Consider the following 13,919-nt stretch of genomic DNA (forward strand, 5'->3'; position numbering starts at 1 on the left):
GAGCACTGGATTTGGAGCCAAAGATGCTGGGTTTAAATCCCTGCCCTGCCTCTTAATAGTGATGGGAGCTTGAAGATGCCCTTTACAGTCTCTGAGCCTCAGCTGCTTAGTCTCTGAAATGAGAAGCTTAGACCAGATGACCTCTAAGGTCACATCCAGGTCCAAGTCCATGACCCCGTGATCCCATGAATCCTACATTCTCATAGGATCCTACAAATGGAAGATCAGATCTCAGCCGTGCATCTGACAGAAGAAGAGACGGGATACCCAGGAAGGGAAGGAACTCTTAATGAGACATCCAGTGAGTGGAAGAAAAGAGTTGAGAATCTACTTCTTCAGAGTCTTAGGCCTGCGTTCTTTACACTGTGTGACCCTGCTTCCTGCCTCCTAACCTGAAACTGCTTCTGGCTTCCAAGCTGGAATATGTTTTTGGACAACTATGGACAAATGTTTATGTCTCAGTCTCTCACCTTTGGAAGAAAGATAATACTAGATAAGATGCACAAGCCACGTGTCGTATAAATGCAAGATGGCATGGATCCAAAGAGTATGAGCTGGGCCTCTGAGAGGTGAGATAATTACTTAGTCACTAAAGTATTTTTTCTTGACTAAGTAATAGATGCCATATTAAATAAGGTTCTACACATTAGTAGCATCTCATCCAATTTTTACTGAGTATTTTGAGATTCTCCAATGAAAGGCATAAACTAAAAATTAATTCAGTCTTGGAAAAACCACTTGATTATATACTTATAATGAATAAATAGGTTAACTCTAAATTGGGAGTGATTTTATTGATCCGCTTGCCTTCTAGAGGAAGAAAAGGATTCTAATAACACTTTTCTATGCCTTCAAATTAAATTAAAATATTTATTAACTAATTAAATTCAAAAATATTTATGAAGGGCTAATATGTGGAATCTCTGTCCACCAATGTAAACCTGAAATTCTCTTAGAAAGTTGCCTGGGGTCAGAATATAAATCTCTTGCTCAAGGTAATACAGTATCTATCAGAGACATGTTTGAACACAGGTCTTCCTGACTATAAGGCAAATTCTTAGGTGCTAGGAATGCAAAGATATCTCTGCATTCAAATAGGACAACTTGGTGGCACAATGAATAGAATACCAGGCCTCAAAACAGGAAGATTCATCTTCCTCAGGTTTAAATCCTGCCTCAAAATTACCAGTTGTGTGATTCTGGGCAAGTCACTTAACCTTATTTGCCTCAGTTTCCTCATCTGTAAAATGATCTGGAGAAGGAAATGGTAAACCACTTCAGTTATCTTCACCAATAAAACCTAAAATAGGGTCATGAAGAGTTGGACATAACTGGAACAACAAAACAATAACTGCCTTTGAGTAGTTTATAATAGATAAATAAACTGCAACTATCTACAGAGAGATAGGAAGTCCAAAAGGAAATCTGGAGGAGGGAGAGATCATTTTCAGTTATGGGGAGTAAGATCAGATCAGGAAAGTTTTCATGGAAAAGATGGCACCAGAACTGTACACTGAAAGGAGAGAGAGATTTCCACAAGAAGGATCCTTCCTTTCATAAGAGGATTTCTACAGGTAGAGATGAGGGTGGGAGGGAAGCAGCCTACTTCAGGAATAGGTGAAACCAAGATCATAGGTCCCAACATGAATAGGGAACAGTGGTTTATAGACTTTTATTCCACTGTCAATAGGGAGCTAAGGAAGGTATTAAAACAGTAAAATGACATTCTGTGCGTGTATGTGTGTGTGTGTGTGTGTGTGTGTGTGTGTGTGTGTCTCTCTCTCTCTCTCTCTCTCTCTTTCTCTCTCTCTCTCTCTCTCTCTCTTTCTCTCTCTCTCTCTCTCTCTCTCTCTCTCTCTCTCTCTCTCTATATATATATATATATATATATATATATATATACACACACACACACATACACACACATATAGATACATATACTATACATATGGAAGTTTGTACAAGAGAGGAAAGCTTGGAGGTGGGAAGACATTTTTTTAACCTCAAAGGCCAGACTAATCATTCTAGATTAACAAGTTGAGGGAACTACCATGCTTCTAGTAACTCAGGTTTGAAACCTGTGTCATCCTCAATTATTCTCTCACTCACTACTCATCCAATCAGTTGTCAAATCTCGTTATTCCTTTCTCTACAACTTCCCTCATATATATTTCCTTCTCTCCTCTCTCAAAGCCACTCCTGTAGTTCAGGCCCTCACTACCTTCCACCTGGATGGCTTCAGAGGCCTTCGTCCAATATGTCCTCTATGGGGCAGTTAGATGGCGCAGTGGTTAAAGCACCGGCCCTGAATTCAGGAGGACCTGAGTTCAAATCCGGCCTCAGACACTTGACCCTTACTAGCTGTGTGACCCTGGGCAGGTCACTTGACCCCCACTGCCTGAAACAAAACAAAACAAAACAAAAAACCCAATATGTCCTCTACTCTGCTGCCCCAGTGATTTCTTTAAATGCACATCCTGTTGCACTTGCCTAAAAGCCTTTCGCAAAGGGCGACCTTCCTCCACCATACCTACCCCAGTGGCTCTCTATTACCTCCAGGATGAAATACAAAGTCCTTTGTTTGGCATTCCAGGTACTTCACAAAGTGGATTCTTCCTACCTTTCCAATCTTCTTACAGTCTACGCCCCTCCATGCACTCTACAATCTACCCAGGCCTATCTGTTATTCCTTGTGTTCCATTCACCATATTTTTTCAGTGCATGTTCTCCATTCTGAGAATGCTCACTCTCCTAACCTCCAACCTTTAGAATCCCTGGCTTCCTTTCAGACCCAGCTTAAGCGCCGTTTCCTCCAGGAGGTCTTTTGTCAAAGTCCCCCCAACAGGGGCAGCTAGGTGACGCAGTGGATAGAGCACCGGCCCTGGAGTCAGGAGTACCTGAGTTCAAATCCGGCCTCAGACACTTAAAACTTATTAGCTGTGTGACCCTGGGCAAGTCACTTAACCCCAATTGCCTCACTTAAAAAAAAAAAGTCCCCCCAACAGTTAATGCCATCCTCTCAAGTTCTTTCAACCCATTCTGTATTTATCTGTTCAGATTTTAAAATGCTGACTCTCCCATTAGAACTTAAGCTCTGTGTGGGTAAGGACTGTTTTTACTTTTTGTCTCTATTCCCCAGTGCTTAGCACAGTTCCTAGCACATACATAGCAAGTGCTGTAATAAATGCCTTGTTGATTGGTTAAGAACAAGACAGATGAAAAAATATATTTTCTTCAATTTTATATGATCTCAGAGTTGAAACAGACCTTGAGTCTTTTGTAACTAGATTAGATTAGATTAGATATCAAATTAGACAAGTCTAATCTATCCTATTCTGATTACTTTTTGTTACAACTGCCCTCAAATCATCCTACACAGATGAAAGTCAATCTTCTTTTAAAGTTTTTTGAAGAGGATATCTCAACACTTCCTTTCATAACTCATTTTAGAGCTTAATAACTCTCTTTTCCAGGAAGGACCTCCTAAAAGATGAGCTAAATCCCTCATACTACACAGTTATAAAGCTCCTCTTCATTTTTTATTATAGTTACCTGTAGGGAAATCTTTAATAAATGCAAAACAATATGCTAACTGAGAATGACCGGTCACAATGAATATACAAACAACAGAAAGAAATCTGCTAGGATAGAAGGCAGCAGCCTTGGGCTATATATAACTCATTTACTGAGACTTAGGCACATCATTTCCAGCCTGTATGTTTTCAATCATTTAACAAATGTTTATTAAGCACCTACTATGTAGCAGGCACTGTGTAATGTGGTGGGGATACAAAGACAAAAAACAACCCAGACCTTGCTCTTGATGATCTTTAACTCTATTGTGGGTTGGAAGAAACACGAGAAACAGCTTAGTCCAACGCAGCATTTTACAGATGAGAAAACTGAAGCTTAGAAGAGGGATGTGATGTACCCAAAGTCAAAGAGGTGGGAAGTGGTTAAGAAATAGATTATTTAGTCCAATTGCTTCATAGTGTAGTTGAGGAATCTAAGGCCCAAAGAGTTTATTTAAATGACTCACCCAAGGTCACACAATTAGTCTTGGCAAGGCCAAAGCCCAAGTCCCTGGAGTCAGTAGATATAGCATTCTTGCTTAGGTTCATACCCAGCTCCTCAGATTCCAAGGCCAATGTTCAGTCTGCCCTACTATGGATGACTGAGTTGCCCCAACTGTACAATAAATACAGCAATATAGTCATGGTACCTCCTGTCTGGCATCTAAAATCCTTTGCCATCTGGCTGCAGCCTACCTTTTCAGATTTACTACATATTACTGACCTTCCTTCTCCTCACGTACCACATTTCATCCCTGTCTCCTTCCCTTGGACAGGCTCTTCACCATTCTTGGTATTTCATCCCTTCTCACCTTTCCTCTGAGGAGATCTAGTTTCCTTCAAAGTTCAGCTCAAGTACCACATCTTAGTTGAAGTATTTCCTGATTCCCCAGCTCCTAGTGCCTCCCCATTCCCCTCCCTTCAAAATGTTTTTGTATATATTTTAATAACTTTTTTATGTCTTCATATCCCAAATACTGAGTGAAGTGTCTGACACTGCGTGTTTGTTTATTGGGTAACAAGATGACCATGAGAAATGATTAAGTCATCCATCAATCAATCAATCACCAAGCATTTGTTAATTACCTACCATGTATCAGCCACTGTACTAACGACTATGAATAAAAATATAAACTATGAAACAATACCTACCCTGAAGGGATTTATATTCTAACCAGGAGGCAAGAAGTATATGTCTGTACTGTGTATAGGAATATGCATGCACATACAGAAAGAGAGGCAGACAGACAGAGACAGAGAGAGAATAGATATGAAAATAGTAAATGCAAATAAATACAAAAAAGTTAAATACAACGTATGGAAGAGAGAGAACAAGTGGTGGGGATTAGGAAAGACTTCATGGAGAAGGTGATGCTTACAATGTATCTTGAAGGAAGAGGGATTCTGTGAAGCAGAGGTAAGGAGGAAAAGCATTTTAGATGTGGGGTATGGCTAGTGTAAAGACATGGAGACTGGGAAAAGAGAGATGGCCATTATATCTATTAAAAAAAAACAACCAAACCAGTGCTTCTCAAAGGAAAGATGTATATAAATTCAAATGACTATTTCTCATGTTTAAAAAAAAAGCAAATTAAAAAATGTTGGCATTTGACCAAATTGTCCAAACCTATATCAATGATGAAAGATGCAGCTAAAGCAGAAGGAAAAAGGTCTATGTCTTTGAATCATGAAGGTTTAAAATGAAAAACGTGCTTCCATGCAGAAGAGCATCTCTTTCCTCCATTTCAGGAAATACTTGCAATAGCAATAGCTGCGAACACTTAGCTAAATGCAAAAACATTTCTAATGAAGGTTCTGCCTTCACTAAAAGTAAGCTTTGCCATTTCATTCTTCCATTTAGCAGGGAAGAAAAACCCTTAATAACTCTCAAAGGAAAGCTAACTGTGAAATTGCACTAGCACCCCCTCAAGACAGATGAAAAAATGAGCAGGTATTAAAAGTCAAGAAACTCAAGCTGTTGGAGCTTTGCAGTGAGACCAATTGACAGCATGTGCACAAAAGAATTCTGACAGAATGCTCTCTCTTCCAAGTGCTCTTCCTGCTGCCAGATGGCCCCATCCCAAAGGTTCTAAACCTCAGAGCTATCCTGACCCTTCTCTGTTGCTCACTGCCCACATCACACCAGTGGCCAAGGGCTGTCAGTTTTACCAGGATGATAACCTTCCTATCTGTCTTTTCCTCTTCCATCCTACCTCGGGCCCTCTTCACTTCTCCACCTCTAACTTTCTGTCTAATCTATCCTTCACAGGCTACCAAAGCCATCTTTCTAAAAGCTAAGGTGTGAAAATGTCCCTCTCCTATTCAAAAACTATCCATGGCTCACTAGTGCCTACTGGATAAAACACAAAACTCTTAGCCTGCTATTCAAGACTTTCCAAACAACCTTTCCATTTAAATTCAAATCCATCTGACAAGCAAATCAGCAACTGTTCTAAATCTTATAGTCCGAGAGGGTCACCTGGGAAAAAAATGAAATTAAGTGACAAGATTGCACAGGTGTAGGAATTGGGCTCAGGGTATCCTGACTCTGACATACATAGTAGGTTATACATAAACATTTTTGGAATGAATTGAAATTAAAGATAGAATATGAGTAACAAAAGGAATGGGGGGGAGAGGGGGTATGAAGTTGGCTTTTTTCCTGCTAGGAAAGAGCAGAGCTAATGAAGGCCTGTGGAAAGCCCAGGTGGGCCAGGAGCTGGGCCATGAGATGGCTATGGCCTCTTTTATACTATTTCTTCATTTTTTAACCTCCTACAAAGGGTCCTTAACTACTATCTAAGGGTGGAAAAGGGGTGCTCATACATAGACTAGGAAAATCTCTGTAGAAGTGACTCATGGACAAAGGCATCAGAAGGGACAAAGAAGGAGCTGCCATTCCAACAGTGCTGGGGCGTGGCACAATAAAGAGTAAGTAGGGCAGCTAGATGGTGTAGTGGATAAAGCACCAGCCCTGGATTCAGGAGGATCTGAGTTCAAATATGGCCTCAAACACTTGACACTTACTAGCTGTGTGACCCTGGGCAAGTCACTTAACCCTTATTGCCCTGACAAAAACAAACAAACAAACAAACAAAGAGTAAGTATAGGAAAGCCTCAAGTCCATTTGGAAGACCTAAAAGACAATTTTTAGAGTAGGTCCCCTTCCTGCCTGCAGTGATATACAGTGGCGGTATCAAACTGAAGAAGAAATGAGAGTCACTATATCCTATATAAGGATGCCTACAGGCTGCATACTGACTTAGAAAACCACACGTTACCATTCTCTCTGTTCTGTTTTATTTTTATTTATTGTGTTAAAAATTTCCTAATTACATTTTAATCTGGTTCAGGGGGCGCTGAGGAGGGTTGTTGGCCACAGCCATGTTTGAGATCTCTGATGTACAGGACTGTACCTCCCTTAAGGGGGATATGGGATTTGTAAGACTTGTGTTAAGGTGGATTAACAAGACTGAGCATGATTAAAAACCTGACTCCCAAACCATGGGAAACTGGTGCACTATTTGAAATGAACTGTGACTGACAAGGATACAATTTGATTTAGGTAAAAAAAGCTAACAGCTGTGTTTATGATGTGAAAGAAGTGGGTTATCAAAGGCCATGAAAAATATAAATCTGTCATTAGGTCAGTCCATGAAAAGGGTAGTATTTCCAAAATGGAAACTGGAAGTTAATCTCAGAAATTCAAACCTAGGTCTTCTGCATCCAAATCTAGTTCTCTTTCCTCTGAACCACAGGGCAGTGACAGTGGTAATGGGACTGCAATGAAAAAATATTACACTGAAATTTTTTATTTTAATAATGATGAGAAAAAATATGCTGTTGCTTCTCCATGAATAATGCAATAATTATATAAATAGGTTTCTGAGAAGATGGTAGAATAAGAAATTGGAAGTAGAATGCAGACCCTTTGAGGACAGGGATTGATTTATTTTTATCTTTGTTATCTATTGAGTCTAGGGCAGGATCTTGTACAGAAGAGGTGACTAATAAATGTTTGTTGAATTGATTTCTTGCTTTCTCTCACAACAGGGATAATGCCAAAAAGGGAACAAAACTGTCTAAAATACTTAAAAATCATCAAAAAAAAAAAAACCCAAAGAGCAAACTTAACAAGACCTCTGGCCCTCAAAAAAAATCACATAATGAGAAAAAAAAATCATCAGAACAAAGATATACTAAAACAAGTACCAATACTTGCATTAAAAAAACAATGCAAGACTTTCTCAAGGTAAAATTAACTAGAACTGAGATAAATCTAAGATTTTAAGGGATGAACTGAGGACAGCTCAGGAATCTCAAGAAAAGATCATGTCAAATCAACAATAACCTGCACAATTCTTTCTCTAAGATAAATAAAGTTTTGATCATGAAATCTGGCAAGGAAAAGGCAAATAAAGAAAGATAAAAGCCATTATCATACATTAATATGGATGCACATACTATTAAATAAAACAATGACAAACAATACATTAAGGTATCAAAAATATTCACTCTATTCATGTAGAACTAATACTAGGAATACAGAAAAAGTTCAATATTAGAAAAGCCAGATCTTTTTTTCCTGTCCTTAAAAAATGTTTGTTCCCTGAACTCAACATGCCATTTCTATGCTTTCTAACAGGCCATCCTCCAAACCTGTCTTCAGGATTCAGCTTGCTTAGCTTTTGTCACTTTATTCCAACCTAAATTATCTTGTTCTTCCTTATCTTTGTATCTGTTGCTTCTCCACAAAAATGTAGGCTCTTTGAAGGCAGAGACTTTCCTATTTTTGTCTTTGTATAAACAGCATCTAGCATAATGCCTTGAATAGAGTAGGCATTAAATAAATATTTGTTGAATTAAATGTATTTATATAGAAAAATTCATAGAGGCCTCACTGGTAATAATGAAAGCTGGGAACAACTTATATGTCCAATGATTTGTTAAGTGGCTGAATAAAGTCAGATGTATCATTGTAATAGAATATTACTGTTTCATTAAAATGACAAATATGAAGACTGCAAGGAAATATGGAAAAAAAAACTTCTTTGAAATAATGCCGAGAAAAGCAGATTCAGAGCTACAACTTATACGTGTGATGCCTAAATAATAGAAGTAATAACAGCAGCAAAACTGTATGTGTAAATAAACAGAAACATATTGGAAGGAACAGAGAAAAGAAGACGTTATTGTTATTTTCTCAAATTTTTATTTTTTCCTGATATGAAAATGCAAATAGCATGGAGTTTATAATTTTAAGTTTGATTTTATTCCTAATTTAGTGTATTTATTTGATTGTTCATTTTTGTTGGGATTTTTGCTAAGTTGATCATAACAATTTTAATTGCTTGAAATACTCCTAAATATTATTTAAATCTTCTTTTCTAGTCATGTTCATTTCATGAAATTGACATTTTGTCTACAATGTTATTATGTTAAGATAGAATTTTACTGTACTTGTGAGACTATAAAATATATAGAATGTACAATATGGTTGAGAGAATCTACTAAGGGAAATGTCACCACTTCCTAGATAAAAGAACCTGAATTTGAACTATCATGGCTCACTAACTTAGCTTTTGTATCTGCTACTGTTCATACATTCAACAATACTGTTCATACATTCAATATGCCTAGTCGGTACAGTGAAAAAAAAGCTAGATTTGGAGTCATAAGAACTGGGTTCAAATGGCTCTGCCACTTACTACCTGTTTGACCTTGGGTCCCTTCTGGGCCTCAGTTTCCTCAACTCAAAAATGTATATAAGTTTGGCTAGAAGGTCCCTTCTAGCTCTAAACCATAATGCTATGGCCCAAGAATAGGTGCCTAACCAAGGCTTGATAATCAATAGAACATTTATTAAGTACCTACTATTTACAGGTGTAAAGAATTTTTCTAGGTTAATCAAATCCTGGCTGGCTTGCCAAATGTGTAGGGATCAATTTTTTAATTGGGGAGTGTTAGCTAGGCAGCTTGCCACATTACTGGGGCAAGGAAGGAGACCAACAGCCTCCCTCAAAACAGAGCAGGATTTATTTAACAAGAGCAGACTTAAAAGAACAAACAAACAGGATCAGTAGGACTAAGGGAAAGGAAATAAAATGGGGAAAGGGAAATTATACAACCTGAACAACACCACCACCCAGGAATCAGCTGAGCATACACAGCAGCGTCTTCCAGCTTCCAGCTAGAATGCCGGAAAAAAAAACTCCCTTCTTCCGAGCACACTCCACACAGCCCCCAGCCAATTGGCTGGCCGCTCTGACAGTCACATGACTGCCCTCACTGGGCTTTCAATCATTATAATTTTGCCAGGCCCATGTAGGTATCGGCGAGTGGTGATGATGTGAGGTGCCAGCGCCATGGTGACGGCTACAACCAGTGGGTGGAGCACCGTGCCGTTTGCGGAGCCCCAGAGGCCAGTGTGCGTGCTGACGTTTTTTAAAAAATTCTAGCCAAAAGATGGGGTCACAAAAGCCTCAAATAACAATTAATTCTTTACACAGGTATGGTTCTAAGAGCTGAGGATACAGAAACTAGAATGAAACAGTCAGTCCCTGCTCAAAAAGCTTAAGTTCTATCTACTAGGAAGAAATGATGCCTACACAGAAGAGGAAACATATATCGTTTATCTAGAAAACAAAGTGGTTTCCTGGAGGAAGACTCTAGCAATAGGAGGATCAGATGGACCCTTGAATAGGAGGCTGCTCTTGAACTTAGTTTTACACAGTACATTACAAAATAACAAAGTTCCAAGGAAAGATTTTGATGTGCCAAAGGATAAAGGTGGCAATGGGAGTGATATTCATAAAGTGAGACGGTACTCAGGAAAGACAAAAGTATTAGATGTGGGAAGTTAGAAGTTTAAAATCCTTCTAGCTAGGTAAAGGCTTTCTATCATTATCAGAGTAAGAACTGGCCTCTGTGAAGTATAATCACAATACCTAAATCTTAAAGCACTAGAAAAATGCGAGCTACCCTTATTATTATGATTATCTAGGTCTGGTTATTAGTTTCATGCCATGGCAGATTCATACCTGGGAGAAGTCTCTAGGGTAATCCTTTGTCTTAATGTTCACATGCTGATTTCTTTCAAAGTCTTCTGTAGAGTCAGGAGGGGGGTCAAGGTAGAGTCGAGGTCCAGCTTCGGTTCTAATCTGTACAGACTTCTATGAATGAAAATTGAAAAAAAAAATCTTAGCTATATAATGAAATTCTTTTCTCACATCTGGATAGATAGATAGAAAGAAAGATAGATAGAAAGAAAGAAAGAAAGAAAGAAAGAAAGAAAGAAAGAAAGAAAGAAAGAAAGAAAGAAAGAAAGAAAGAAAGAAAGAAAGAAAGATAGATAGATGGATGGATGGATAGATAGATCAGTGATAGATAAAATTATATTCTAGTAGCATTTTATTGCAAAGAATTAGTTCTATTTTAGCAACAAGACTTGGACTATGAGAGAACACACTATAAAATTCTCCTAACTAGGCCCATCTCAAAGAGGCAAAGCTGTCTCAGAGTGCTTTCCCTCTGCCAGCTGAACCATGACCACTTCCTAAAGCTCGAATGCAGAATCATAGAATGTTTAGAGTGGGTGGAGCCAAGATGGTGGAAGAGAGGAGACATTCAGTCAAGCTCTTCCAATATTCCCCTCCAAACAACTTTAAAATAACACCTTAAATTAAATTCTAGAGTAGCACAAAGACAACAAAAGCTCAGGTTGAGACATTCTTCCAGCCCAAGACAACTTAGGAGGTTGGAAGGAGAGATCTGTGACACAGGGGAGGTTGATGTGAAGTCCATGTGGATACAAAAGCAGTGGTGGGACTAGATGGTGGCAACAGAAGTAGCAATAGCTTTGAGAGCTCTCAAGTCAGAGATAGTAAGGGGACCTGGAAACTGTTCAGAGCAAGATTACAAGGGACCTCTGTGCTAGCATTCAATGCTTACATCAGCTTCTCCGTCAAAGTTCAAGGCTGGAAAGGTACACTTTTGGTGACAAGGAAGCAGGGATCCTGAGGAGCAGTATCAATTGGAATCCCAAGGGATTGGGGCCCTTCCTGGGTAAGGACCAGAGCACAGGAGAGCAGTGATCATACCATTCCTCAAATCATAACACCTTGGAAGCACTGAAAACTTCTAAGCCACCAGAACTAGCTCTAAAAATAGCAGTATGGGGGCGCAGCTAGGTGGCGCAGAGGATAAAGCACTGACCCTGGATTCAGGAGGACCTGAGTTCACTTACTAGCTGTGTGACCCTGGGCAAGTCACTTAACCCTCATTGCCCTGCAAAAAAAATAAATAAATAAATAGAGCAGCATGAAAAAGCTTGAGGCTTTAGACTGTCACTCACCTCTCATCCCATTCCCACAACAGGAATAGAGCCCAAATTTAATAGGAAGTTCAAAGCCAAGAAACAGGCTGGTAAAATGAGCAAACAACAACAAAAAAATCCCGCCTCAAAGGGGAAAAAATTGAAATGGAGTGGCAGAGGAAAAATTGAATAAAAAATGAGAGCAATGCAAGAAAGTCATGAAAAAACGATTAACAGCTTAGTAAAAAGAGGCACAAAAAACCTAAAGAAAATAATACCTTAAAAACCAGAATTGGCCATATGGGGAAAAGATGTTCAAAACTTCATCAAAGAAAATAACTCTTTAAAAAGCAGAATTGGCCAAATGGAAATAAGGGTACAAAAGCTCAGTGAAGAAAATAATTCTTCAAAAATTAGAATTAGGCAAGTGGAAGCTAATGACTCCATTAGATATTGAGAAACAATAAAACAATGTCAAAAGCATGAAAAAATTGAAAAAAAAATGAAATGTTTTATCAGAAAAACAAATGACTTGGAAAATAGATCAAGAAGAGATAATTTAAGAATTATTGTATTACCTGAAAGCCATGATCAAAGAAAGAGCCTAGAAATTATATTTCAAGAAATTATGAAGGAAAACTTTCCCAACAGCCTAGAGCCAAGAGAAATTTCAATAGAAATTGAAAGAATTCATTAATCACCACCTGAAAGAGATCCCCAAATGAAAACTCCCAGGAATATTATGGCCAAATACTAGAGCTCCTATGTCAAAGACAAAATACTTCAAACAGTCAGAAAAAAAAAAACATTCAAATATCCTGGAGCCACAGTCAGGATCACACAACACTTACAGCTACCATGTTAAAGGAGTGGAGGTCTTAGAATATGATATTATGGAAGGCAAAGGAGATAGGATTACCACCAAGAATCAGCTACTAAGCAAAACTGAGTATAATCTTTCAGGGGCATGGGGGTGGGAATGGATATTCAATAAAATAGAGGACTATGAGGCATTTCTGATTAAAAGAGCAGCACTAAATAGAAAATATTACTTTCAAATGCAAGACTCAAGAGAAGCATAAAAAGGTAAATATCAAAGAGAAATCATAATGAATACCAATAAGGTTAAATGGTTTACATTCCTATATGGGAAGATGATACATATAACTTCTAAGAACTTTTTCATTATTAGGGTTGTTAGGAGTATTCTACATAGACAGAAGGCATGGGAGTGAGCTGATTTCATTGAGATAATATTTAAAAAAAAAGGATAAGTGAGAAAAAGAAATGCCCTGGTAGAAGTGGAGAAGGCAGAGGAAAAATGGGAAAAATTATCTCACATAAAAGAGACATAAAAGAAAGAGCTTTTACAGTGGAGAAGAAAACGGTTGGGGGCTGTATGGGCAATGTTTGAACCTCACACTCATTTAAATTGGTTCAAACAGGGAAAAAATATGTAAGTATGTATAAACACTCAATCAGGTATATAAATCTACCTTATCCAACAGGGAAGTAGGAACGGAAAAGGAGTGAACATGCACATGCACACGCATGTATGTGTGTGTGTGTGTGTGTGTGTGAGAGAGAGAGAGAGAGAGATAGATAAAAGGGAGGGCAGATAAAGGAAGGCTGTGCTCAGAAGCAAAACAGACTTTAGAAGAGAGATAAGACAAAAAGAGAGATGGGTAACAAATGCAGAGGTAGTAATCATAACTGTAAATGTGAAAGGAATGATTTCACCCATAAGATGGAACTGGATAACACAATGGATTAGAAACCAGAATCCAACAATATGTTGTTTACAAGAAACACAGTTGAACCAGGGAGACACAAAAAGAGTTAAAATAAGGAGCTGAAGCAAGATCTGTTATATGACAGGTGAATTTAAAAGAAAAAAAAGGCAGAGGTAACAATCATGATCTCAGACAAAGCAAAAGCAAAAACAGACTTTATTAATAAAGAGAGGAAGAAAACTACATCTTGCTAAAAGGCATAATAGACAATGAATAAATATCAAGACTAAACATAAATGC

General features: G+C 38.3%; 1 protein-coding gene across 2 annotated transcripts in view; it reads right to left on the minus strand.

Moving 5' to 3' along the window:
- Positions 1-13,919, minus strand: part of LOC122736134 (katanin interacting protein) — a 205,190-nt gene that overhangs the window by 104,182 nt on the left and 87,089 nt on the right. For both annotated transcript variants that reach the window (XM_043978179.1, XM_043978180.1), the window contains exon 7: positions 10,613-10,744. In XM_043978179.1, coding sequence (XP_043834114.1) covers positions 10,613-10,744 — 132 coding nt within the window. The remainder of the gene's footprint in view (positions 1-10,612; positions 10,745-13,919) is intronic.

This window comes from Dromiciops gliroides, chromosome 1, assembly GCF_019393635.1.
Source record: "Dromiciops gliroides isolate mDroGli1 chromosome 1, mDroGli1.pri, whole genome shotgun sequence".
Classification (NCBI taxonomy): Eukaryota; Metazoa; Chordata; class Mammalia; order Microbiotheria; family Microbiotheriidae; genus Dromiciops; species Dromiciops gliroides.